General features: G+C 41.0%; 1 protein-coding gene across 1 annotated transcript; it reads right to left on the reverse strand.

The window, feature by feature from the left end:
* Positions 1-2,546: 2,546 nt before the first annotated feature.
* LOC131820352 (olfactory receptor 14J1-like) lies at positions 2,547-3,500 on the reverse strand (the record flags this gene model as incomplete). Its single annotated transcript, XM_059155908.1, has 1 exon — positions 2,547-3,500. A coding segment is annotated over exon 1 (954 nt), but the record flags the coding sequence as incomplete, so codon positions are not given.
* Between the last annotated feature and the right edge of the window lie 24,174 nt (positions 3,501-27,674).

Genomic DNA, 27,674 nt, shown 5'->3' on the forward strand with positions numbered 1-27,674 from the left:
AAAAACACAGAAATACTGGTGGAAGAAGAAGATGGGAGAGTTCTTATAAATTCTCAGTGTTTGAGAGGAAGGTTGTTTTGATTCTTCCTGGATATATCTTGATATCTTTGTTAAAGGGGATTAAAAATTGGTTTACCTATAGGGGTAGTATTGATTGGGGAAAGGGGATTAATTTGAAGTTTAACTCTATATGACTATTAAAAGATAAAAATAAAAAGGAATAAACTAGACTAAACTAAAAATAAAAAAAAGGAATTCAAAAAATAAAAATGCAAAGGAAAAACATAGGTGTATGTAACAAAAAGTTCAGGTTAGAAGGGTATTATGGAATTTGATGTACTGTACAGCTTGTTGTGATGGTAAATAGGTTAAAAAAATTGCCTAGGTGTAAAAAAAAAAAATGAACCGGAATAGTGGGAACGAGTGAACAATACAAGTTTTCCTATGAAGTATTGGTTGTTCTCTTGTAGTCTTTTTTTTTTATCTTTTTTTTTTTTCTTTCTTGGTTTGTTTTCTGGGGGATGGGCCTGCCAGGTGGGTTTTCAGTCAATGATGTTTCCTGAGTTAAGTCCTTCCGCCCCCCTCAAGGGGGTGGGCTCTGAAGAAACTCTTTTTTTTTCAGGCTTTTGTTCTCTGGCGGTTTTTATGTTTGTTCACTTTTTTTTCTCTCACCTTGACCGCCTTTGATGGTTTTTGTAGTTTTAGAGGAAAACAAACCACACCCTGATCTCCCCCTCAGAGAGAAGCCTCAGTCTGTCTGCAGAGCCTAAATATGTTCCCCCTTGGCCGCTGGCAGAGCAGGTTCCAAGTTGCAGACCCTGGGGGTGCAGGATCTTTTGCTTGTACCCAAAGCCAAGGCAGTGGCGGCTGTCTGGGAGCTCCTGACCGCCAGAGAGGCTCCAAGCAGCAGTTGCACACTGAGATTTTGCCGCTGGCCCAGGCTGGGAGTGCCTGGTCTTGCTGGGTCTAAGAGTGCCCGGCTTGTGCGCACCTCTTTCAGGGGTGGCTATGGGTCGCGCGTGCATCTCAGGCACTGAGAATTGGGCACAGGTCCGAAAACCCCAGGCTGGGCTTTTGTGCACCTCTGTCAGGGGAGGGTTTGGGGCATGCAGCTTAGGCTTGGAAACAATGGCAGGGGCCAAAGAGCGCCAGCAGGGCCTTTGTAACTCTCTCAGGGGAGCCTGAGGGACGTGCGCGCGTATCTCAGGCTTTGTAGCTGGGCTCGCGCGTTTTGCCCACTGGCATGGCTCCCATCCCCTCACAGGAGCTAGAACCCACGCATTCTCAGGCACGCTGGCGGCTTAGGGACCAAGACCTGGTTTCTCCACTGCACTCTCTCTGCCTCAGCATTGGGGAGGCTGTCCTGCGACCGGGAACTTAAGCCCCTGTCCCTAGCCGCCCGATTCCCACAATCCCCCCCCCCCCCCCCCCCCCCGTGATCCTTTGCTCTTTTGGAGTGCTTTCAACCAGTCTCCAAGTTAATGCTGGTCCCCAGATGCAGGGCACTCTCGCTCATATTGGGGTATTACTTTACAACCTGTCGCCTCTGGTGGCTCCCTCCCCCTTTTGTTTATCTTCTGATATCAGTCTGCCTTCCCACTCCACTTTACCTGCTCACTGGCGTCTTCTGCCCCTGTAGAGATCCAGACGTGTATAATTCTGATCTCAGGCTGATTTCATGGGTGAATGGAGTTCTTTTGTAGGTAATAAGCTCACTTTGGGGTACCGGCTGAAAAGGCACCTCCTCCTACCCCCCTGCCATCTTGTCCCTCCCATCATTAGTTTTTGATGCAGTGTTCTAAGACTCATTGTTTATGTACAGCACACAGTACTCCATGCAATACATGCCCTCCTTAACACCCACTACCAGGCTCCCCCAACCTCCCCCAACCCCCTCCCTTCTGAAACCCTCATTTTGTTTCTTAGAGTCCAGTCTCTCATGGTTCATCTCCCCCTCTTATTTCCACCCTTCTATTTTCCTTTCCTTCTCCTAATATACTCCATGTTAATCCTTATGTTTCACAAGTATGTCAAACCATATGGTAATTGACTTTCTCTGCTTGACTTATTTCACTGAGCAAAATCTCCTCCAGTCTCATCCATGTTGATGCAGAACTTGGGTATTCATCCTTTCTGATGACTGAGTAACATTCCATTATATATATGGACCACATCTTTATCCATTTGTCTGTTGAAGGGCATCTCAGCTCTTTCCATAGTTTAAAAACCAACACTAAATTATGCTGGCCAAACCCTAAAGTCATTACTTTCTCTCTCTGTCTCTCTCACACACACATCCTAAAAGATGCCTTAAAATAACACTTTAATTGGAGGAACAAGGCCACAACATTTAATAGCATAATATCTTAAATTTTGATGAATCAGATTTTGAGAAGAATAGAAAGGTTAGAAAGGAGTTCTGGGAGTAAATCAGACCTATACTCTTATAATCTGAAGTGCAATGACAGTAGCTTTTATTTTTATGTTTTTTATTTTTTATTTTTATTATTTTTATTTTTATTTTTTATTTTTATTTAAAATTTAAAAATGGCTTTTAAATATATCTTTCTCTGGGAAAATTCTCCTTTTGACAGCACCTTCCTCAGAGCTGCCTTCATGGCTTCATTCCGTAAGCTGTAGATAACTGGATTGAGTGTTGGCGGTATCACCGTATAGAATATGGAGAACATGAGATCCATAGCTGATTGGGAGTCAGAAGGTGGGTGCAGAAACTCAAAGCCTGCAGTGGAGAGGAAGAAGGTGACTACAAACAGGTGTGGTAGGCATGTGGTGAAGACTTTGGTCCGGCCCTCGGCTGATGGGATCCTCAGCACAGTAGAGAAGATGTGAATGTAGGAGAGCACGATGGAGACCAAGCAGATGAATGCTGCTGAGGTTGTGAAGGCAGCCACTGCAATCTCATTGATGAATTCATGAGAACAAGCTAGTTTCAGCATCTGAGGAACATCACAGAAGAATTGATGAATGACTCTCTCTCCACAGAGAGGTATGGAGAAGTTCACAGCTGTGTGCATGAGCCCAGAGAGGCCCCCAGCAAGCCACACTGCTGTCACTGCCTGCCTACAAGCATAGGAGTTCATAATGGTCTCATACTGCAGGGGCCGACAGATGGCGGCATACCGGTCATAAGACATTACTGTGAGGATGGCCACTTCTGATGAAGCCAGAGCTATGAAGAAGAACACCTGAAGAATGCATTGGCCACGGGAAATGTAACCGTTGTTCATAAGTGAATTTGCGATAGACTGGGGAACTGTGACAGAGATGAAGCAGAGGTCCAGAAGAGAGAGGTGCTTCAGAAAGTAATACATGGGGGACTGGAGGCGATGATCCAAGCTGGTTACAGTGATAATGAGGAGGTTGCCTGTCAAGGCCAACAGGTATGTCACCAAAAACAGCAATGCATGTAAAATCTGAAGTTCATGGTTATCAGAAAACCCCATGAGGAGGAATCCACTCATGGATGTCAAGTTGGCCATGGTCACACTGAAGACAACAAGTATGATTCTGTTTAGGGAGCCAAGCAACAATAAGAGAGAATGTATGATATTTAGTATATCTGTATGTCAAATAATAGTGCACTCAGCATAGAGCTACAGAAATTGAGAAAAATTTATTCCCATAGTGATTAGGTAACATTTAACTTAGAAAAATCTTTACCACTGGATATTATACACAAATAATGAATCATGAAGCACCACATAAAAAACTACTGTATGATGACTAATATAATAAAAAAGAAAAATCTTTATGTATTATTAAAAAATATAACCCCTAAATGTGATCAATGCCTTCACACAGATCAAAAAGTTACTAGAATTTTCTGGAGCACAGTTTGGATTGTCAAAGGTGAGAAATTGATGGGGACAATGAACTACTTCCAGTCAACAAATTCATTGAGGATTTTGCCAATATACTAATATTATTACATCTTATACACAATACCTTAGGATTATAATGATGTAGTAAAACTTCCTTCATTAACCATATAGCAGAGATCAATGAATTAGAAACCATCTAAAATGAGGTTGTTTGTACCATCTTGTAAATGGGTCTAGGAACAGTCCAGATGTAGGGACAATGTTTCTTCTAAGGAGTCATATTCCTTACCTCTGAAAGGCACTCAAAATTTTTTCAATAATGAAGTTTGGTTGTAATGAACTTCCCAGGGCAAGCTTAAACAGTGAAATAAACCTCAAAGCTGTAACATGCAGACACCACTGTTACTAAGCACTGAGTCCTGAGGTTGGGAAATTGAGAGATCTCACAACTGTTTGATGATGCCTTGTCCTTGTAATTCTTAAAACCTTAGGATGATTTGAATTCAGATATGTTCAATAAAGTTCATTTGAAAAAATAATGAGGGTTTTTTTAAAAAGAATTTATTTCTTTATTTGACAGAGATCACAAGTAGGCAGAGAGAAAAGGGGAAGCAAACTCCCTGCTGAGAAGAGAGCATGATGCAGGATTCAATCCCAGGACCCTGAGAACATGACCTGAGCCGAAGGCAGAGGCTTAACCCACTGAGCCACCCAGGTGCCCCAATAATGAAGTTTTTAAAAATGCACTTAGTTCTTACTATGTTGTAGGCAGAATGCTAAATAGTGGAGTATATGCCTTTTCAGTATTATCTCTACTGTGACTCTTAAAATAAGAATAAACAATTATTTATTCTTTTTCTATAGGGCTTGAAATATATCAGATAGTGAGTGCCCAGTTCCTAAAGTAACCAACCAACCAACCAAACAAACAAAACCTTAATACCACATGTAACATAATTGTTAGAGGGTTGGCTGATGTCACTCTTTATGTTAAATGGATTACTACAGAATGAGAAAATCATTCTGGGTGTCAGAATTACTCTTCTGATTTTTACTCCTTTTAAAAAATCTGTGGACATGTTGAAAGGTCAATCCATTTGCAATGAGTTTCTTCACCATGAGACAATTCCTTCACCATCTCTGTCCATTCTTCCAACTTTGACAATGGAACCCAACATAACAGCACTAAGTAAATACTTAGCTGGGTATATACATGATTGATTTCAATTCTACACAGTACTATCAACTTACTTGAGTTACTCCACCAGTTACTGTGATTTATTCCATTGATGAATCCCTAACCATGGAAAGAGGTTGAAAATCACTGAGCTAGTATCTTTTTGTTTTGCTGTCATTTATTTTGAGAGCTCACTGAAACTAAGTTTTAGGAAGTGCCTGGCAAACACATGGACATTGGATTGGAAAAGCATAAAACTTAAGGATGAGGGGTGCCTGGCTAGCTCAGACATTAATGTCTGCCTTTGGCTCAGGTCATGATCCCAGGGTACTGGGATCAAGCCCTGAATCAGGTTCCATGCTCAGAAGGAAGCCTGCTTCTTCCTCTCCCACTTCCCCTGCTTGTGTTCCCTCTCTTGCTGTCTCTCTCCATCAAATAATAGATTTAAAAAAGTCTTTAAAAAAATTAAATTAAATTAAAAAAAAAACCCTAACTGAAGGATGAAATATTGCCAGAGATGATGAAGGTTTGATCTACTCTATAGGTGTGAAAACTAGAGATAACAATTACAAGAGAAAATGAGCAGATAAAATCCTTATGGCTGATGGATGTGCAGAGAGGATGTCATATAACAGAGACAGGGAGACAGCTGGGAGAAGAGATGACTGTTATGAGAGAGACCCAGTCAAGGTGACTGTGTGCTGGCCTGGAAGTTGCATATAAGGGTCTGGAACTCAACACCACCAGTTCAGAAAATCATGTAGTAAATCAGCACCATGTGAAAATCATGTAGAAAAGCAGTTAATCTGACTCCTTTAGATGACACTTAAAATAATATTTCTAGGGGAAAAAAGACAGAAAAGAGAACAGAGAATGATATTTAGATACCATCAAATTTCAAGTGATATGCATGAGAGGGACCAGCCAAAGAAAGTGAGGAAGAATAGTCACAGAGGAAGGAGAGAACCAGAAGCAAAGATAATTTCACAGAGCCAGTGAAAGAGATGTTTTAGAAGAAAAAGCTGCAATAGCATCACTTATTTAAGAAAGGAAATTTCAAATAACAACAAAACACATTGAATTTACCATTTTGGTCGTCATTTGTGAATTTGCTGGAGCTATTCAGGAGGAATCACAGGTAAATAAACATCATGAACATATTTAAAGAAATGAATGAGCTATGAGGGGAAATCATGCACTATGTGCTTCAGGAGGATGGCTATAAATTTCATAAAATATAAACAAACTTCACTCACCAGAGATGCTCTGATGCTCTTGGTCAGTAGGAACAAATCTCATTAATTCCAAGACCAAGCATCTTTGTTTTAGAGTCAAGCTGGTAGCTCAGAAATTTTCAGGCAAGGAGAGGACTAAGGTGCATTCATACAAGGCTGAACAGGGGGCATGGACTCCAGGGACATTTTCACTTCCCACAAAGCCCATGACACCCAAAGTGCAGCCAGTGCTGCCCAGGCACAAGGGAGCAAGGCTGTTCAGGGTGGTTGGTGTTTAAGTAAACACTGAGTTCAGAGGAAGGGGTTTGGTGGAGCTGTCCCCAAGGATTATCTCAGTGGAAAGTAAGTTAATTATTATTTTACTTTAACTGAATCTTATATTTGGTGCATTCCAGGGAGGTAAAAATACATCATATATATGATATATTTTCTATAGGATAACTTCAGACTTTGGTTATCAGAAAGGCATTTTATTGCAATATGAACATTTACTATGAGACCAGCTTTCTTTACAATGACAGAAACTGAAAAAAAACCCCATCTTCCAACTATTCCTAAATATAAAAAATTCAATGTAAATTATATTCCATTTGACCAGCACTTAAAACAGCTCTAAGTTCACTTGTTTTTGTATTTTTTAATGTTAATGAATTATAAAGCACTGGGTGTTCTATGTAAACAATGAATAATGGAACGTTAGCTTAAAAACTAATGGTGTACTGTATGGGGACCAACTTAACATAATAAAAAAATAAAGCAAGATTATGGATTCAGTACAAAAGTTTTTTCTTCTGTTATCCCTGAATCTAGAATATTAAGACTCATTCTTGTGGAATTCTGGTCACAAGCTAGTGGTTCTAAGGCAGCAATGTCTTGGTCCAAAAAGAATTATTAACCCAAACATTCCTCTGAAATCTTCTTTATAAATAGTCAAAATATTTCAATTCTCTAACTTCCCTTTCTATATTTTCCCTGTTCATGTATAAGAAAGCAACTGATTTCTGTGCATTGATTTTCTATCCTGCCACATTACTGAATGCTGTATGAGTTCTAATAGTTTGGGGGTGGAGTCTTTTGGGCTTTCCATATAAAATACCATGTCATCTGTGAAGAGAGAGAGTTTGATTTGTTTTTGCCAATTTGAATGCCTTTTATTTCTCTTTGTTGTCTGATTGGTGTTGCTAGGACCTCTAGTACTATGTTGAACAACTGTGGCATTCTTGTCGTGTTCCTGATCTCAGAGAGAATGCTTTCAGCATTTCCCCATTGAGAATGATATTCGCTGTGGGTTTTCATAGATGGATTTCATGAAGTTGAGGAATGTTCCCTCTATCCCTATACTTTAAAGCATTTGAATCAGGAATGGATGCTGTATTTTGTCAAATGCTTTTTCTGCATCAGTTAAGAGGACCATGTGGTTTTTCTTTCTTCTCTTACTGATTTGTTCTCTCACATTGATTGATTTGTGAATGTTGAACCATCCTTACATCCCAGGGATAAAACCCATCTGGTCATGGTGGATAATCTTTTTAATGTGCTGTTGGATCCTATTAGTTAGGATCTTGTTGAGAATCTTGGCATCCATATTCATCAGGGATATTGGTCTGAACAACAACTACTTCTTCTTCTCCTTCTCCTCCTCCTCCTCCTTCTTTGCAGAAATGTCTGTTCATGTCCTTGGCCCATTTCTTGATTGTAATATTTGTTCTTTGGGTGTTGAGTTTGTTAAGTTCTTTATACATTCTGGATACTAGCCCTTTATCTGAAATGTAATTTGCAAATATCTTCTCCCATTCTGTCAGTTGTCTTTTGGTTTTGTTAACTGTTCCCTTTGCTGTGCGAAAGCGTTTGATCTTGATGAACTCCCAATAGTTCATTTTTGCCTTTGCTTCCCTTGCCTTTGGCAATGTTTCTGAAAGGAGTTGATGCGTTGACGTTGAAGAGGTTGGTATCTATGTTCTCCTCAAGGATTTTGAAGGATTCCTTTCTCACATTGAGGTCCTTCATCTATTTTGAGTCCGTTTTCATGTGTGGTGTAAGGAAATGGTCCAGTTTCATTTTTCTGCATGTGGCTGTCCAATTTACCCAGCACCATTTGTGGAAGAGACTGTCTTTATTCCATTGGACATTCTTTCCTGCTTTGTCGAAGATCAGTTAACCATAGAGTTGAGGGTCTGTTTCTGGGCTCTTTATTCTGTTCCACTGATCTATGTGTCTGGTTTTGTGCCAGTACCATGCTGTCTTGATGATGACAGCTTTGTAATAGAGCTTGAAGTCTGCAATTGTGATGCCACCAACTTTGGCTTTGTTTTCAATATTCCTCCAGCTACTCGAGGTCTTTTCTGGTTCTATACAAATTTTAGGATTATTTGTTCCATTTCTTTGAAAAAAAAAAGGATGATATTTTGATAGGGATTGCATTAAATGTGTAGATTGCTTTAGGTAGCATAGACATTTTCACAATATTTGTTCTTCCAATCCAGGAGCATGGAACATTTTTCAATTACAATTTGTTGATAATAATTTCTGGTGATTATTTCTATTTCCTTGGTGTTAGTGATGATCTCTCCCCTTTCATTCGTAATTTTGTTAATTGGAGTCCTCTCTCTTTTCTTTCAGATTAGTTTGGCCAGTGGCTTATCAATCTTATTAACTCTTTCAATGATCCAGCTTCTAGTTTCATTGATGTGTTCTACTGTATCTCTGGTTCTAACTCATCAATCTCTGCTCTAATTTTTATTATTTCCCTTCTTGTGCATGGGGTAGGTTTAATTTGTTGTGGGAGAGGAAAGTTATTTTGGTTCTTCCTGGGTATGTCTTGATATCTTTGTTAAAAGACTCAATTCCCAGAGATAAGGGGAAATTAAAAGTGGTTTATATATAAGGGTTGTATTGAATGGGGAAAAAGGATTACCTTGAAGCTTATATTTATATATATATTAACAAAAAAGAAAGAAAAGAAAAAGAAAAACACAAGTATATATATGAAAAAGTGCAAGTTAAAAAGTTATTATAGAATATGTTGTATTAAATCTCTAGTTGTAATGGTAAGTAGGTTAAAAGAATTAAGATTAGGTTGTGAGAATGGATTAAAAAAAAAGAAAAGTTATAATTATGAAATATGCAGGTTTTGTGGCAATACTGGGAGCTTAATACATTGTTTATCCCTGATGTTGGGGCTTTGTAGTTTTATAGGGACCCTGTGGTGGTGGTCTTCTCATTCTTTTGGCTTGCGTTCTGGGGGAGGGGCCTGCTGTGATATTCTCTCATCAGTCTTGGTTAGGTTGAGTCTCTCTGCAGGTTATCAAGGTGCTGGGTTCTGTGGAAACCGACTTCAGGCTTTTGTTCTCTGAAGGTTTTTGTTCTTTAGTGGCTTTTTGCAGCTTTTCAGAGGGTCGTAGCAAAGAAAGAATTTGTGTGCACACAGACCTCCACCTCAGAGAGAACCCTCATTCTGTTTCCCTTTGGGTGGTCCAGAATACACAGAATCCCCCTCTGCAAACTCTGCTGAGTAGTGCAACCTCCCACAGGCAGCACGCACCCCCAGCCACCATCCCAGTGGTCCCTGTTTGTCTCCGCACCCCCTTGGTACTAAACCAGGAGTGGTATTGGTATGGGGATCCCACTTCCGGTGGCTGTCTTTGCTGTCTGGGGTTCAGGTTCATGCAGGGTGTGCTCAGACCCAGTGGTGACACAGGTCATGGAAGGCTGCCACCGAGGGATCCTGACAAGGTATCATGTGGGGTTCTCTCAGATGTGGGCTGGGAGTGTTCAGACTCTGTGGCTGATCGTGGAAGGCTGTGGTCCTAGAGACCACCCACTGGCACCCACACCAGACTCTTTGAGGCGTGGGTGGGAGCGCACTCAGACCCTGCAGTCATGCGGGTCACAGAAGGCTGCAGTCCTAGAGACCCTTGGCTGTCACCCACACCAGGCTCTCTCAGGCCCAGGTGGGAGTGTGCCTAGCTGAGTGGTAGTGCAAGCAATGGAAAGCCACAGGCTCAGGGTCCATGGACTGGCAGATCCGCTGCAGCCTCTGGCATGGGTGGTTACCGGCTGTGACTGCCCTGGGTCCATGGGCTTAGGCCCCTGCCAATGATCACCCAATTCCACCATTGCCCCTTAAAATCTTTTGTTGCTCTTTTTTGAGTGCTTTTAACCAGACTCCAAGTTAATGCTGGTCCTCAAGCTCAGGGCACTTTTGTATTGGGGTATTACTTTCCAATGGGTTGCTTCTGGTGGCTTCCTCCCCCTTCTGTTTATCCTCTGATATTAGTCTGAGTGATTCCACTCCAATGTTACCTCTCCACTGATGTCTTCTGCCCCCATAGAGATCCAGAAGTGTATAATCTTACACCTCAGGGTTATTTCACGGGTGTTTAGAGTGTTCTGGTAGATATTTAGCTCAGTTTAGGGGACCAGGTTGAAACAGAGTCTCCTACTTTGCCATCTTGCCTCTCTTTCTCCTGCTTTTTCTCTATCACATGCCCCTCCCATCAACCAAGCTGTATATTTAGGAAAAAAAAAACACTAATAAGAGTTTTTCTTTATATACCTAACTCAGAAAATCATGTGCTGGTTTATGTTTATAAATATGGCTATCAAGATAAGGGGTAACACAAAATTAGGGAACCCTGGGTGCATTAAGCTTCTGACTCTTGGTTTCAGCTCAGGTCATGATCTTGGGGTCCTGGGATGGAACTCTGTAGTCAGTGGAGCATCTGCTTGAGATTCTCTCTCTCCCTCTGTTCCTTCCCCTGTGCATGTGCTCTCTCTCCCTCAAAAAAAAAAAAAAAAATATATATATATATATATATATATATATATATATATATATATATATATATATATTTTTTTTTTTTTTTACAGAAGAAAAACAAAGTTGGCTTACATTTCCAATTGGGTTATGGGCAATAGTGGGAATAATAATAGTGTTTTACCTATTTGTAGTATTTTCTCCAGGTATCAGTTTTAAACTTTTTTCACAATAATACCTTAAAGTTGGGATTACTCTACTTGTGTTATTATTCAAGTGAATTAGATTAAGCTGCAGTATAAGTCAATCCCAAATCTCAGTGGTTTAGAACAAAATAGTATATTCCTTATTCACATCAAATCTGACTAGGAAAGTTGGTGTTTCATTCTTTCCAATAATGAGGGGACCCAGACCTCTAAAAATGTGACCTCCAAGGCTGCCAAAGCACAGGAGAAGTGCTAAAACTAGGAGGAAAAAAAGATTTTAAAAACTGGGGCTCCTGGGTGGCTCAGTGGGTTAAAGCCTCTGCCTTCAGCTCAGGTCATGATCCTGGGATCTCGCCCCATGTCGGGCTCTCTGCTCAGCGGGGAGCCTGCTTCCTCCTCTCTCTCTCTGCCTGCCTCTCTGCCTACTTGTGATCTCTGTCTGCCATATAAATAAAAACTTAAAAAAGAAAGATTTAAAAAATTGTATCATTAATTACACTCCCATTTTATCTCCCTGAATCATGTGGTCATAATACGATTAGAAAGTCAATATATGGATAAACAATGAATCTTGGAAGACTGAAAAAATAGAATAAAATTTTAAAAAATTAAAAAAAAAAGAGATCAGATATATTTGTGTTCCTATAAGTATTCTTGATTTTTTCCCCTGGATGCTAGGTATTCAGTTACTTAGAAACACTGTGATACTCTGGCTCTCATTTGAGGATTTGCTAGGTGGGACCAGAGCAGTATATAGTCTCAGGCTAATTATTGCCTACCATTGGGGTTTGGAGGGCTGACCCCATATTCTCAACCCTGGTGTAAGCTCAGGCACCATGTCCTCCACTCCATCAGGACTCTTCTCGAAGCCTGGAGAGTTTACAGAAGGCTTGTGCTAACCATGGCTCAGGGGGACACCCAGGGAGGGCCCTCTTCAGGGGTCCAGAGATTTTCTCTTTAACATTCTCTTCTCTGCCCCTTTTTACAGCAAACACTTTGAGTCTTTCTGGACTCTCAGCTTGTGTACATCTTTATTTATTCATATCTGTTTTCTTCTGAGCTTGTAGTCTTTGAGAACATGCCAATGTCTTACTTCCAATTTTCTTTTCCAGTTCAGTGACTTACATACACACTTGACATCAATAACTATTAAGAAATACTTAAGAATCAAGGAATAAACATTTTCAGCACAAGTGGACCCTCACCAAAGGAACAGCTAATTAAAATGCCACTTTCCTTATTTTATAATATTTCTTTTTAATTAATTATTTATTTTTTTAAATGTTCAGCATAACAGTATTCCTTGTTTTTGCACCACACCCAGTGCTCCATGCAATCCGTGCCCTCTCCAATACCCACCACCTGGTTCCCCCAACCTCCCATCCCCCCGCCCCTTTAAACCCCTCAGATTGTTTTTCAGAGTCCATAGTGTCTCATGGTTCACCTCCCCTTCCAATTTCCCTCAACTCCCTTCTCCTCTCTATCTCCCCTTGTCCTCCATGCTATTTGTTATGCTCCACACATAAGTGAAACCATATGATACTTGACTCTCTCTACTTGACTTATTTCACTCAGCAGAATCTCTTCCAGTCCCGTCCATGTTGCTACAAAAGTTGGGTATTCGTCTTTTCTGATGGAGGCATAATACTCCTAAGTGTATATGGACCACATCTTCCTTATCCATTTGTCCGTTGAAGGGCATCTTGGTTCTTTCCACAGTTGGCGACTGTGGCCATTGCTGCTATAAACATTGGGGTACAGATTGCCCTTCTTTTCACTTCATCTGTATCTTTGGGGTAAATACCCAGGAGTGCAATTGCAAGGTCATAGGTAAGCTCTATTTTTAATTTCTTGAGGAATCTCCACACTGTTCTCCAAAGTGGCTGCACCAACTTGCATTCCCACCAACAGTGTAAGAGGGTTCCCCTTTCTTCACATCCCCTCCAGCGCATGTTGTTTCCTGTCTTGCTAATTTTGGCCATTCTAACTGGTGTAAGTTGATATCTAAATGTGGTTTTAATTTGCATCTCCCTGAGGGCTAGTGATGATGAACATTTTTTTCATGTGTCTGATAGCCATTTGTATGTTTTCATTGGGAAAGTGTCTGTTCATATCTTCTGCCCATTTTTTGATATGATTATCTGTTTTGTGTGTGTTGACTTTGAGGAGTTCTTTATGGATATTGGATATTAACCTTTTGTCTGTACTGTCATTTGCAAATATCTTCTCCCATTCCGTGGGTTGCCTCTTTGTTTTCTTGACTGTTTCCTTGGCTGTGCAGAAGCTTTTGATCTTGATGAAGGTTCAAAAGTTTATTTTTGCTTTTGTTTCCTTTGTTTTTGGAGACATATCTTGAAAGAAGTTGCTGTGGCTGATATCGAAGAGATTACTGCCTATGTTCTCCTCTAGGATTCTGAAGGATTCCTGTCTTACATTGAGTTCTTTTATCCATTTTGAGTTTATCATTGTGTACAGTGTAAGAGAATGGTTGAGTTTCATTCTTCTACATATAGCTGTCCAGTTTTCCCAGCACTATTTTATAATGTTGCTTAAATATTTTTTTAATAATCTATTAACTTTTTAAAGCAATGGGTGTCTTATTCTGTTTGTGCTGCTGTAACAAAATACCATAGACTATGGATTATAAATAACAGAAACTTTTTTTTTTCAGAGTTCTGGAGTATGGTAAGTCTGGTATCAAGGAGCCAAGAGATCCTTGTTTGGCGAGGGCTTCCTGGTTCATAGACAGCCATGTTTCACTGTGCTCTCAAAGGGCAGAAGGGGCCATGGGGCTCTCTGGGGCCACTTAATAGGGCTCCAGCCCTATTCATGGGGACTGCTCCCACCACCTCTCAAGAGCTTCATGGGTAGTTAGTATCCCATGGAAAGTGAGTTCCTCCTGTGAAATTTTGGAGAACACCAACATTCAGTCTATAGAAAGTGGTTAATAGGCGGAAACTAGTAGGTACAACTTTGTTTTGTGATATACCTATTGAAAAGGCTTTCCTATTGTTCCATCTATATCACAAAGCATTTCTCTATTTAATGACTTACTGATATTCATAAAGTTTACTAATGTAATATTTGACTAATTTACTAATGTTTCAGTAATACTTTCAGGAGTATTAAAAATGATCTCCATTAGTCCCATTTTAAACTTTGTATTATATTGATTTGCCTGCTTGATCATGCATGAACTATAAATCATTTAAAAATGTTAACCATGAGAGTCTATGGACTCTGAAAAACAATCTGAGGGGTTTGAAGTGGCGAGGGGGTGGGAGGTTGGGGTACCAGGTGGTGGGTATTATAGAGGGCATGGATTACATGGAGCACTGGATGTGGTGAAAAAATAATGAATACTGTTATGCTGAAAATAAATAAATTAAAAAAGAAAGAAAGAAACAAGAAATTATAAGAAATAAAAAAAGTATTTAAATATATAAAGTTTTTTTTAAATATAATTTTTTATTTTTTATAAACATATATTTTTATCCCCAGGGGTACAGGTCTGTCAATCACCAGGTTTACACACTTCACAGCACTCACCAAAGCACATACCCTCCCCAATGTCCATAATCCCACCCCCTTCTCCCAAACCCCCTCCCCCCAGCAACCCTCAGTTTGTTTTGTGAGATTAAGAGTCACTTATGGTTTGTCTCCCTCCCAATCCCATCTTGTTTCATTGATTCTTCTCCTACCCACATAAGCCCCCATGTTGCATCACCACTTCCTCATATCAGGGAGATCATATGATAGTTGTCTTTCTCTGCTTGACTTATTTCGCTAAGCATGATACCCTCTAGTTCCATCCATGTTGTCGCAAATGGCAAGATTTCATTTCTTTTGATGGCTGCATAGTATTCCATTGTGTATATATACCACATCTTCTTGATCCATTCATCTGTGGATGGACATCTAGGTTCTTTCCATAGTTTGGCTATTGTGGACATTGCTGCTATAAACATTTGGGTGCACGTGCCCCTTTGGATCACTACGTTTGTATCTTTAGGGTAAATACCCAATAGTGCAATTGCTGGGTCATAGGGCAGTTCTATTTTCAACATTTTGAGGAACCTCCATGCTGTTTTCCAGAGTGGCTGCACCAGCTTGCATTCCCACCAACAGTGGAGGAGGGTTCCCCTTTCTCCGCATCCTCGCCAGCATCTGTCATTTCCTGACTTGTTGATTTTAGCCATTCTGACTGGTGTGAGGTGATATCTCATTGTGGTTTTGATTTGTATTTCCCTGATGCCGAGTGATATGGAGCACTTTTTCATGTGTCTGTTGGCCATCTGGATGTCTTCTTTGGAGAAATGTCTGTTCATGTCTTCTGCCCATTTCTTGATTGGATTATTTGTTCTTTGGGTGTTGAGTTTGCTAAGTTCTTTATAGATTCTGGACACTAGTCCTTTATCTGATATGTCGTTTGCAAATATCTTCTCCCATTCTGTCAGTTGTCTTTTGATTTTGTTAACTGTTTCCTTTGCTGTGCAAAAGCTTTTGATCTTGATGACATCCCAATAGTTCATTTTTGCCCTTGCTTCCCTTGCCTTTGGCGTTGTTCCTAGGAAGATGTTGCTGCGGCTGAGGTCGAAGAGGTTGCTGCCTGTGTTCTCCTCAAGGATTTTGATGGATTCCTTTCGTACATTGAGGTCCTTCATCCATTTTGAGTCTATTTTTGTGTGTGGTGTAAGGAAATGGTCCAATTTCATTTTTCTGCATGTGGCTGTCCAGTTTTCCAAGCACCATTTATTGAAGAGGTTGCATAGTCTTTTAAGCCTTGCCAGTCTTGGAAACTCTTTTTCTCTCCATCCATTTTGAATGTCATTCTTGCTGGATAAAGTATTCTTGGCTGCATATTCTTCTCATTTAGTGCCCTGAATACGTCTTACCAGCCCTTTCTGGTTTGTTACCTTTCTGTGGACAGGTTTGGTGTTATTCTGATGGGTTTTCCTCTGTACTTAAGGAGTTTCTTTGTCCTACCTGCTTTCAAGAGATCCTGTGTACAATTATGATTTCTCATTCCCACTATTAGGTGCCTCGTGGACTTTCGAGAATCTATAATCTTGGGGGGAGACTGTTCTGTCTCCAGTACATGGACACTGCTGGTTCCATTCACGAGATTGGAAATATTTTCATGGAGTGCATGTTCCACTATAACTTCTAGATTTCTTTCTTTCTCCTCCCCTTCAGGGATTCCAATAATTCTTATGTTGAAACATTTTGTGATGTCATTTATTTCCCCAATTGTGTTTTCGTGGCTTCTAAGGTGTTTGTTCCAGACTACCTCCTATCCTTTCTCTCTATCCGTTTGTCTCCAAATCACTAATTCTATCTTGTCTCAGTTACCCTAGCTTTTAGAGAATTTAGATTAGATTGGAACTCATTGAGAACATTGTGAACAGCATTCCTGGTGGCTTTCAGTTCTGCCCTAACATTGTGAATATCATCCCTGGTGGCTTTCAGTTCTGCCCTAATCAATTCCATTTTGTCATCGATGGCTTTCTCCAACCTAGCTATTGCCTGGATAATTGTTAGCCTGAATTCCCTTTCCAACATGTTTTCTATGTTAATAGCCATTAGCTCTGTTGCAGAAGGCCCATTCTCTGAATTTTTCTTCTGTTGGACATTCATCCTCCTAGTCATTTTGGTGAGAGATGGATGAACAGAAGTAGCTGAATGTGTTGACTGTGGTGCAGGCAATGTGCTCCCTGGAATGCTTCTGGGCAATCCAGAGTCCTCACCCAAATGAAAGAAAAAAGAAGGATAGAAAAAAAAGAAAAAGAGAGAGATAGAGAGAAGAAATAAAAGAAAGATAAAATAAAAGAGAAGGCCAGCCCAAATTGGCCCCAAGGTAAGGTTTATGAAGTATATGAACAAAAACAGAGAAACAAAAATGATAAAAGTAGATGAAAAGAGAAAATATATATATATATATATATATATATATATAATGACAAAACAAAGAAATAGCCTCGTCAAAAAGAACCCCCAGCATAAGATTTATATACTACCCATTTTTGATATGATTGCCTGTTTTGTGTGTGTTGAGTTTGAGGAGTTCATTATAGATCCTGGATATCAACCTTTTGTCTGTACTGTCATTTGCAAATATCTTCTCCCATTCCATGGGTTGCCTTTTTGTTTTGTTCACTGTTTCCTTGGCTGTGCAGAAGCTTTTGATTTGATGGAGTCCCAAAAGTTTATTTTCGCTTTTGTTTCCTTTGCCTTTGGAGATATATCTTGAAAGAAGTTTCTGTGGCTGATATAGAAGATATTACTGCCTATGTTCTCCTCTAGGATTCTGATGGATTCCTGTCTCACATTGAGATCTTTTATCCATTTTGAGTTTATCTTTGTGGACGGTGTAAGAGAACGGTCGAGTTTCATTCTTCTACATATAGCTGCCCAGTTTTCCAGGCACCATTTATTGAAGAGACTGTCTTTTTTCCACTGTATATTTTTTCCTGTTTTGGGCAGAAGATATGGACAGACACTTGTCCAATGAAGACATACAAATGGCTATCAGACACATGAAAAAATGTTCATCATCACTAGCCATCAGGGAGTATCAGATTAAAACTACATTGAGATATCACCTTACACCAGTTAGAATGGCCAAAATTAGCAAGACAGGAAACAACATGTGTTTGAGAGGATGTGGAGAAAGGGGAACCCTCTTCCACTGTTGGTGGGAATGCAAATTGGTGCAGCCACTTTGGAGAACAGTGTGGAGATTCCTCAAGAAATTAAAAAGAGAGCTTCCCTATGACCCTGCAATTACACTCCTGGGTATTTACCCCAAGATACAGATGGAGCAAAAAGAAGGGCCATCTGTACCCCAATGTTCATAGCAGCAATGGCCACGGTCACCAAACTGTAGAAAGAACCAAGATGCCCTTCAATGGATGAATGGATAAGGAAGATGTGGTCCATATACATTATGGGGTAATATGCCTCCATCAGAAAGGACGAATACCCAACTTTTGTAGCAACATGGATGGGACTGGAAGAGATTATGCTGAGTGAAATAAGTCAAGCAGAGAGAGTCAGTTATCATATGGTTTCACTTATTTGTGGAGCATAACAAATAGCATGGAGGACATGGGGAGTTAGAGAGGAGAAGGGAGTTGGGGGAAATTGGAAGGGGAGGTGAACCATGAAAGACTATGGACTCTGAAAAACAATCTGAGGGTTTTGAAGGGGCGGGGGGTGGGAGGTCAGGGTACCACGTGGTGGGTATTATAGAGGGCGCGGATTGCGTGGAGCACTGGGTGTGGTGCAAAAATAATGAATACTGTTATGCTGAAAATAAAAAATAAATTAAAGAAAAAGATTTATATACTACCAGGACAAACACAAATACACAGAAACAGTAAGATAGAGGGGGATTAAAAATTGGTTTACATATAGGGGTAGCATTGATTGGGGAAAGGGGATTACCTTGAAGTTTAACTCCATATAAATATTAAAAAATAAAAATAAAAAAGGAATAGCTAAAATGAACTAAAATAAAATTAAAATTTAAAAATAGAAAAGCAAAAGAAAAACACAGGTATATGTATCAAAAAGTTCAGGTTATTTATTTATTTTTTTAAAAAACAATCTGAGGGGTTTGAAGTGGCAGGGGGGGTGGGAGGTTGGGGTACCAGGTGGTGGGTATTATAGAGGGCATGGATTGCATGGAGCACTGGGTGTGGTGAAAAAATAATGAATACTGTTATGCTGAAAATAAATAAATTAATAAAAAATAAAAAAAAATAAAAATGGAACAAACAACAGCAACAACAACAAAAACATTTAATTGGAATAATGAATAAAACACATTACCTATATTTACCCTAAAGATACAAATGTAGTGATCCGAAGGGGCAAGTGCATCCAAATATTTATAGCAGCAATGTCCACAATAGCCAAACTATGGAAAGAACCTAGATGTCCATCAACAGATGAATGGATAAATAAGATGTGGTATATGTACACACACATACACACACACACACACCCACACCCACCCACACACACACAAAAGTTCAGGTTAGAAGGTTATTATGGAATTTGATGTAGTGGACATCTCAGTGTGATGGTAAACAGGTTAAAAAATGATCTATAAAAAAAAATGATCCAGAATAGTGGGAATGAGTTAAAAATAAAGGCTGTATCTATGAAGTAGTGGTTGTTGTTCTCTTGTCTCTTTTTTTCTTTTTGGTTGGCTTTCAGGGGTAGGGGCCTGCCGGGTGGGTTTTCAGTCAGTGATGTTCCCTGAATTAAGTCCTCCCACCCCCATCAAGGGGCTGGGCTCTGAGGAAACCTGTTTTTCAGGCTTTTGTTCTTTGGAGGTTTTTGTTTGTTTCTTTGTTTGTTTTCTATCACCTTGTCAGCTTTGGGTGGTTTTTGGAGGTTTAGAGGAAAGCAAACTGCACCCAGACCTCCCTCTCAGAGAGGAGCCTCAGTCTTTTCCCCTCTGGGTGCTCCAGAGCACATAAATTCCCCTTTGGCCATGGGCAGAGCATGTTCCCAGTCGTGGTCCCTGGGGTCACAGGTACTCCTGCTTGTACCCCAAACCACAACAACGGGAGTTGTCTGGGCAGCTGCAGCCCACCAGAGAGGCCCCAAGCAGCGATGGCACACTGAGATTTTCCCGCTGGCCCCAGGCTGGGAACGCTCAGACTCTCCAGGTCCAAAAGTGCTGGGCTGGCGCCTGCACGCACCTCTTTCAGAGGAGGGTGTGGGGCGTGACTCAGACTCTGGTTACGCAGCTTGTGCACGTGGATAGTGCCAAGGGCTGTGGTTCTGCAGGCTGGCGAGGCTTTTGGCCTCTCACAGGAGTTGCCACCCCGGTGCTCCCAGGCGTTCCCTGGAGCTCCCCAGCGCTCTTGGGCAGCACGCTTGTGGCTCAGAGACAAAGACCTGGTTTCTTCACTGCACTCTCTGGCTCAGCACCAGGGTTGGCTGTCCTGGGTCTGGGGACTTAAGCCTCTGTCCCCAACCAACCCTATTTCCACAATTTCCCCCCATGATCCTTTGCTCTTTTTGAGTGCTTTCAACCAGACTCCAAGTTAGTGCTTGTCCCCAGTCACAGGGTACTCTTGTATGGGGGTATTACTTTCCAATGGGTCACTTCTGGTGGCTCCCTCCCCCTTTTTTAAATATTCCAATATCAGTCCAATGTTCCCACTCCTCTTTACCTGCCCACTGGTGTCTTCTGCCCCCATAGAGATCCAGACATATATAATTCTAATCTCAGACTGATTTCATGGGTGATCAGAGTTCCTTGGTAAGTGATCAGTTCACTTTAGGGTATAGGTTGAAATGGCACCTCCTCCTAGTTCCCCGCCATCTTGTCTCCCTGGTGATGCATTTTTAGATACAGAACTAAAGGCACAATCCATGAAAGAAATAATTGATAAAATGAACTTCACTTAGGTTAAAAGCTCTGTCTCTAGAAGGTACTTCTGAGAGAATGAAAAGACAAGCCACAGACAGGGAAAAATATTTGCAAAAGACATACCTGATAAGGGACTGATGTACAAAATATGCAAAGAACTCTTAAAACTCTCCAATATAAGAACACGAACAACTTGATTAAAACATGGCCCAATTACCTAGCAGATACTTGACCATAGAAGAAAGACACATGGAAACTTAGTACATGAAAACACGTTCAACATCGTGTGCCATCAAGGACATGCAAATTAAAACAAGAGTAACCAAAGAATGGCCCAAATATGGGCCAAAATTCCAATTTTGATTGGAATGGCATTAAAAGTATAGACTGCTCTAGGCAGTATAGACATTTTAACAATGTTTAAATGGTCTTCCATCTTTTTGTGGAAAAGGTAAAGGAACATACCTCTTTGGTTAGGTTTATTCCCAGGTATCTTATGGTTCTTAGTGCTATAGTAAATGGTTTCAGGCTTTACTACAAAGCTGTGATCACCAAGACAGCATGGGACTGGCATAACAACAGACAAATAGACCAGTGGAACAAAGTAGAGAGCCCAGATATGGACCCTCAACTCTATGGTCAATTAATCTTCAACAAAACAGGAAAAAATATGCAATGGAAAAAAGACATTATCTTCAATAAATGGTGCAGGGAAAACTGGACAGCTATATGTAGAAGAATCAAACTCGACCATTCTCTTACACAGTACACAACGATAAACTCAAAATGGATAAAAGACCTCAACGTGAGACAGGAATTCTTCAGAATCCTAGAGGAGAACATAGGCAGTAACCTCTTAGATATCAGCCACAGCAACTTCTTTCAAGATATGTCTCCAAAGGCAAAGGAAACAAAAGTGAAGATAAACTTTTGGGACTTCATCAAAATCAAAAGCTTCTGCACAGCAAAGGAAACAGTCAACAAAACAAAGAGGCAACCCACGGAATGGGAGAAGATATTTGTAAATGAGAGTACACACAAAAGGTTGATATCCAGGATCTATAAAGAACTCCTCAAACTCAACACACACAAAACAGATAATCATATCAAAAAATGGGCAGAAGATATGAACAGACACTTCCCCAACGAAGACATACACTTGAAAAAAAGTTCATCATCACTAGCCATCAGGGAGATGCAAACTAAAACCACATTGACATACCACCTTAACAGCAGTTAGAATGGTCAAAATTAGCAAGACAGGAAACAGTAGGAGAGGATGTGGAGAAAGGGGAACACTCTTACACTGTTGGTGGGAATGCAAGTTGGTGCAGTCACTTTGGAAAACAGTGTGGAGAGATTCCTTAAGAAATTAAAAAATAGAGCTTCCCTATGACCCTGCCATTGCACTCCTTATTATTTACCCCAAAGATACAGATGAAGTGAAAAGAAGGGCAATCTGTACCCCAATGTTTATAGCAGCAATGGCCACAGTCGCCAACTGTGGAAAGAACCAAGATGCCCTTCAACAGACGAATGGATAAGGAAGATATGATCCATATACACTATGGAGTATTATGCCTCCATCAGAAAGGATGAATACCCAACTTTTGTAGCAACATGGATGGGACTGGAAGAGATTATGCTGAGTGAAATAAGTCAAGCAGACAGTCAATTATCATATGGTTTCACTTATTTGTGGAGCATAACAAATAGCATGGAGGATAAGGGGAGATGGAGAGGAGAAGGGAGTTGAGGGAAATTGGAAGGGGAGGGGAACCATGAGAGACTATGGACTCTGAAAAACAATCTGAGGGCATTGAAAGGAGGGGTGGGAGGTTGGGGGAACCAGGTGGTGGGTATTAGAGAGGGCACAGATTGCATGGAGCACTGGGTGTGGTGCAAAAAAAATGAATACTGTTAGGTGAAAAGAAATTTTTTAAAAGTACACTAATTGATGAAAATGAAATTCCTTAATTAATGTAGCCCAAGAGCAAACTTTCTGAATTTACCAAATATAGGCAAAGTCTCCAATATACGTGTAATGTTTGGTCATTATTGTTTGGGCAAAAGACAAATGAATAAATAAATAAGTAAATAACAACTTTGTGTATTTTCTCTCAAGTAAAATCTCAAATACAAGGATATTTGTAAATCCATCTGAGTCAAAGGCTGTAGGCAGAATGTAGTGATAAATTAAGATAGAAATGAAAAGTTTTAAAAGAGCAAAAGAGTGGTGCCTGGGTGGCTTAGTGGGCTAAGCATCTGCTTTAGGGTCAGGTCATGATCCCACAGTCCTGGGATTAAGCCCTGCATCAGGCTTCTGTTCTGCAGGAAGCCTGCTTCTCCTCATCCCACTCCCCCTGCTTGTGTTTCCTCTCTTGCTCTCTCTCTGTCAGATAAATAAAACCTTTAAAAATAAAAAGAACAAAAAAAAAATAAAAAGAACAAGAAGAAGAGACTGTACTTGTGGTAATTAATGTCAGTTTGCAATATGGATTGTGAGATAGGACCTGCAATTCTGTGAAAATTTGATTCTAGTACCCAAAGAGGTAAACAATGTATCAGGAGCAGAAGCAAGAAGTCTTTTGGCTCTAGGCAGCTACAGTTTTATGAGGGAGGGATACAGTTCTGGTGATGACTCTCTTCTGAAGAAATAGATACAAAGAAAGAAAGGCTGTCTTTTGAGAAGTTTGTGATTGAAAGGGAAACACAGAATAGTGACTCCAGGGAAGTAAAGAATAAATGTACACATGTGTTCAAACATTGCAGAGACCTTAGTATTTTGTATTATCAAAGCCAAGAGCCACAAACAGCAAAAGCTGAAAGACAAAAGAGAGAAGGTAATAATAACACAAAAATGTAGGTCCTTATGGTGGTGGGAAAAGGTGGAAACCAGAACCCAGCTGGAGGCTCACCTGAAAAGAGGGACTTATTGCATTTGTGCTGAGGCTGGAGAACACAAGGAGGATACAGTGAAAGCTTTGCAAGTCCCAGGGCTGAGTTTTCTTTCTGTGAAGGAAATAAACTTCCAGTAGCTTCCCAGAAGAGACATGAGGTTCACTGCAGATTTCTTGTTTCCTGTCAGTAAATGCCCTGAATTCTGCCATCTTAACTAGCCTGGACTTCTTGTATCTCTTTCTTTGCTCGTCTCTATCACCATATGGTGCGTGAGGTATTCTAGGCTTGTGTCAGGGAACTCATGCTCAAGGATTCAGATATTCTCAAGGTGGAGAAGTGGCAGTTGAGGACATCACCAGCTCTTATATGTGTAGTTGTTATGGCATTCGCCCCTCCAGTTACAGGCCCTTCCCTCTTTCCATGTATCCTCTATCCTGCAGCATTGAACCATATCCTCATAATCACAGAAAATGCTGTTAAATGGGTTTCCTCTCTGTGTCAGTTCAGATCTCAAACAACAAAGAGAAAGAGTGGTCCATGAGGACTTCTACTTTCTGAATAAAGAGGCTCTCAACCCCCCAAGGAGGTGGACTGACACTGGTTTGGTGTCTTCATCTGGGGGGCACAGCACAAAACATGCAAAAATCTCCATAGCTTGGGGTACCTGGCTGGCTGAGTCCTTGGAGCATGTGAATCTTGATCTTGGAGTCATGAGTTTGAGCTCTACATTGGGTATAGAGGTCACTCATAAAAAATCTCCACTGCTTACAACAACAAATGTTTATTTCTCACTTATATGTCTGTTAAACTCAATGAGGGTTTCTGCCATCTGTCTCCTCTTGTTGGGTCCCCTCAAAAATGGGTACCCCAATAATGGGTCCGTGATTAAGGGAGTGAGACTGATACAAAGCGAAGGTCAAGCAAAGCTTTATTTTGCGCCAAGCATCAAGAATCAAACTGACAGTCAAACAGACCAATTGGGGCCACCCCTTACAGAAAGGATGACCACTCCCTGCTTTCCAGACTAACTTTTATAGAGCAAAGGCCATGTGGTTGGGCCTGGCCACATGCAGGTGGCTAACTGAATTATAATTCACCCCACAGTAGCCATGGAAACTAGCCCATCACCTTTGTAGCTAGGAGACAGTATGCGCCCACATTGATTGAATACCTCCACCTGGCCTGACCCACCCTTGTATATGGACTTTGTTACCTGGGACTGGTTTCTGGGACTTGTTTTTAAGTAAGTTCCCCTGAGGGGGGCAAAGTCAATTTAAGTTTTACAACAACAGGGGTGGGGCCGCTCTGGCTGAATAGGCTCTTACACTCTCACAGGATCACAGTCTGACTGGCAGCCCCAGCACTGCCTGGCAAGCTCTCCGTGCTGGTAGAGGGAAAGGATGGCTTTGGAAAATCTTGAACTGGCCATCAGATGTTCTGGCTGAGAATTATCACCCTGCTGGAGAATGTCGTAGATGTTGATGGCCGTTCAGTGAAGAGAATGAATAGGTTAATAAAATTTCTGCAAAATAAAAAAATGTGAGAAACGGAATGAAGCAGTGTTTAGCTATGGAGTAAACTTTGCTGTCTACCTTCTCCTTTAACTATAAGCAAAGTGTTACCTGACAGTGCACACTTTAGTGGCTGATATGGGAATATTTTATTACTAAGTGTGGACATTTTTTTTTTACCTCTTGAAAATTGCCTGAAAGATGATGGGGGCATCCTGAAGATTGGGGGAGAGCCAGTATGTGGTAGGGCAGGATAGATGAGGTCATGAAGCTGTGGCCTTCTGTCTTCATCGTGCCCAAAGACTCACCTCACTGTTATCACATCAGCATGCAAACACGCATGGAGCTTTGCTGGGTACCAGCCCCCCTGCCAGCACATTACACACATCATTCTGCTTATTGCTCACCACTCTGTGAAGCTGGAATTGCTGTTCCACTCTTGAAACACGTGGAAAGTATATCTTCTAGAGGACCTGGAATGCAAGCTGGGTTAGGAGTTAGTTGAACAGTTAGGGAGTCAGGGCTTGGGACCCCAACGAGGAAATGTGCAGTCAGGAGAGTGAGGATCAAACAGCACTGACATTCTGCTCTGCAGCCTTTACATGAATAACTTCTGCTGAACATCCTAAAATTAGACAAATAACCACAAAGCATTTGTCACTATCATGGGCAAGGCGCAGTTAAGACCTGAGCCCCCAGATATCAGGAAAAAAAAAAAAAAGACCATCAGCACATGGATATTAACCTAATAGACAGATACATGACCAAAGCCCCGATTGGCATGACACAGCACACCCTGCTTAAGACAGTTCTGCCAAAGAACTCATAAAACCCCCAACACTTAGAAACTCTGGGCCACCAACTTAGGCACCCCTCCCTCACCAGGAGCTTTTCACTCTTGCTCCATAAACTTTGTTTTGCTGCCCACAATTCTTTGACTGGTCTACCTCTTCATTCTTCGAAGAGCCATGGCCAAGAACCCAGGCTCTAAAGGGACACAAATCCTGTAACAGTTGGTCTGACTCTGTGGTCTGTGATATAATACACAACATAGGATGTGGTGTTGGAGTTCACGGGCAAGTCCAACCTCCCTAGCAGGACAGAGGAATCCTTTTATGATGGTCCTTTTTATCTTCCTGGGGTCACTTCTTGTCATTGCCCATTACCCTCTCTCCCCCAGCTTTCAAGGAGTACTTGAATTCCTTGGAAAAGCCTTTATTCTCACACATTCATTGATTAGCACATGAAAGATGACAGAGCAGTTCAGAGAAGCTTTAAGTTAGACTTTGAGAAGTAGATTTAGTGCAAGTTCATAAGCTTAATAAAGGGAAAAAATAGTCAGAGACTACTGGGTATTTAAATATTAACCAAACCTAGGATGAATAAGGGCATGCTGTGGAAAAGATAAACTAGAACAAAATGGTGGAGAAACTGAACTTTATGCTAGTTAGACTATTTCTTAATCACTTGGAGCCATTTCAGTCAGAATAGTAGGGTCATGGATGGAAAATAATTCAGAATAATCAAACGTGTCATGGAGAACAAAATAAGGTATGAAAAAACCAGCTTGGAGATTTTAGAAAACTCAGCAGTTGAGAGCCCATCACTGGAAATGCTTCCCAGGCTGGAAGGTGAGTGGGGAAACCCTGGATGGGTGAGGCCTGCTGCAAAACAGGGGCACTGTTGCACAGCTGAGGTCACCACAGGCATCACATTAACCCATATCTTCAGACCAGATGGGCCAAGACACCCATCGCAGCCCTGGCTGTGCCTGTAGCAGCTTTGTTAGGAAGAATTGAGAGGATGTAAATTAGTGCAGTGGAATGTGAGTGGGACAGAGGAAGAGGGTCTCTATGTGCACACGCAAGTCCTGTGCCCTGAATGCAATGTGGGACCACTTGTCAAGCTGATGCTGGGTTGCAGGAGTTTTCAGAAAGGATGGGGATGCTGTATCCAAAGGCTACTGGTATAGTCTTAGACAGGAACTAAGGGTATGAGAAGATCATGAAATGGGTAAGTAAAATCCACTGTTTTCAAAGCATTTGGAAACATGTATGTGGTTGGTAGGATACTTAATTATTCATGTTTCTGTTAATGTGTACCTGGATTTGGGTTAAATGTAGATTTCGTTGTCGCCAAGTCCAGTAACTTAGGCATCAGTGTAGTGCAGGTGAGAATGCCGACTAACATGAATACCTGGGTGCACAAGTACCTCCTGGGTTGTTTAGCCTCGTGGTCACATGCTGCAGAGCACATGTCATATGGTCCATACTGGCTCACATGGAGTGGAGCTATGTCCATGCAGGGTGCGGGGTGAAGAAGGGTGTGCTGTGTTGGTCATGGATCACCTGCAAAGCGACACAGAACATTCTTTGCAAGCCATCTATAAAACAGTTACCAGCCAGGCCACCGATCATACAGGAAGGATGGAGGAAGGGTGTGAGGCATTTGCAGGTTTGGAATGCTGTGTTATTTTTGAAAAGTATTTTAATAGTCCTTCAGATTTATTCAGCACTCACTAATGCCATGCATGTTTTTAAAACAGTTGGCATGAAGCAGTTTATCTGATCTTAACTAGAAACTTACAGAGTGATTGAGCTGAGGAGCGTACAGGCTTGGTAAAGAGCACAGGGCTGTAAAAAGCTGGTGAGAAGA

This window comes from Mustela lutreola, chromosome 18 (assembly GCF_030435805.1).
Source record: "Mustela lutreola isolate mMusLut2 chromosome 18, mMusLut2.pri, whole genome shotgun sequence".
Lineage (NCBI taxonomy): Eukaryota > Metazoa > Chordata > Mammalia > Carnivora > Mustelidae > Mustela > Mustela lutreola.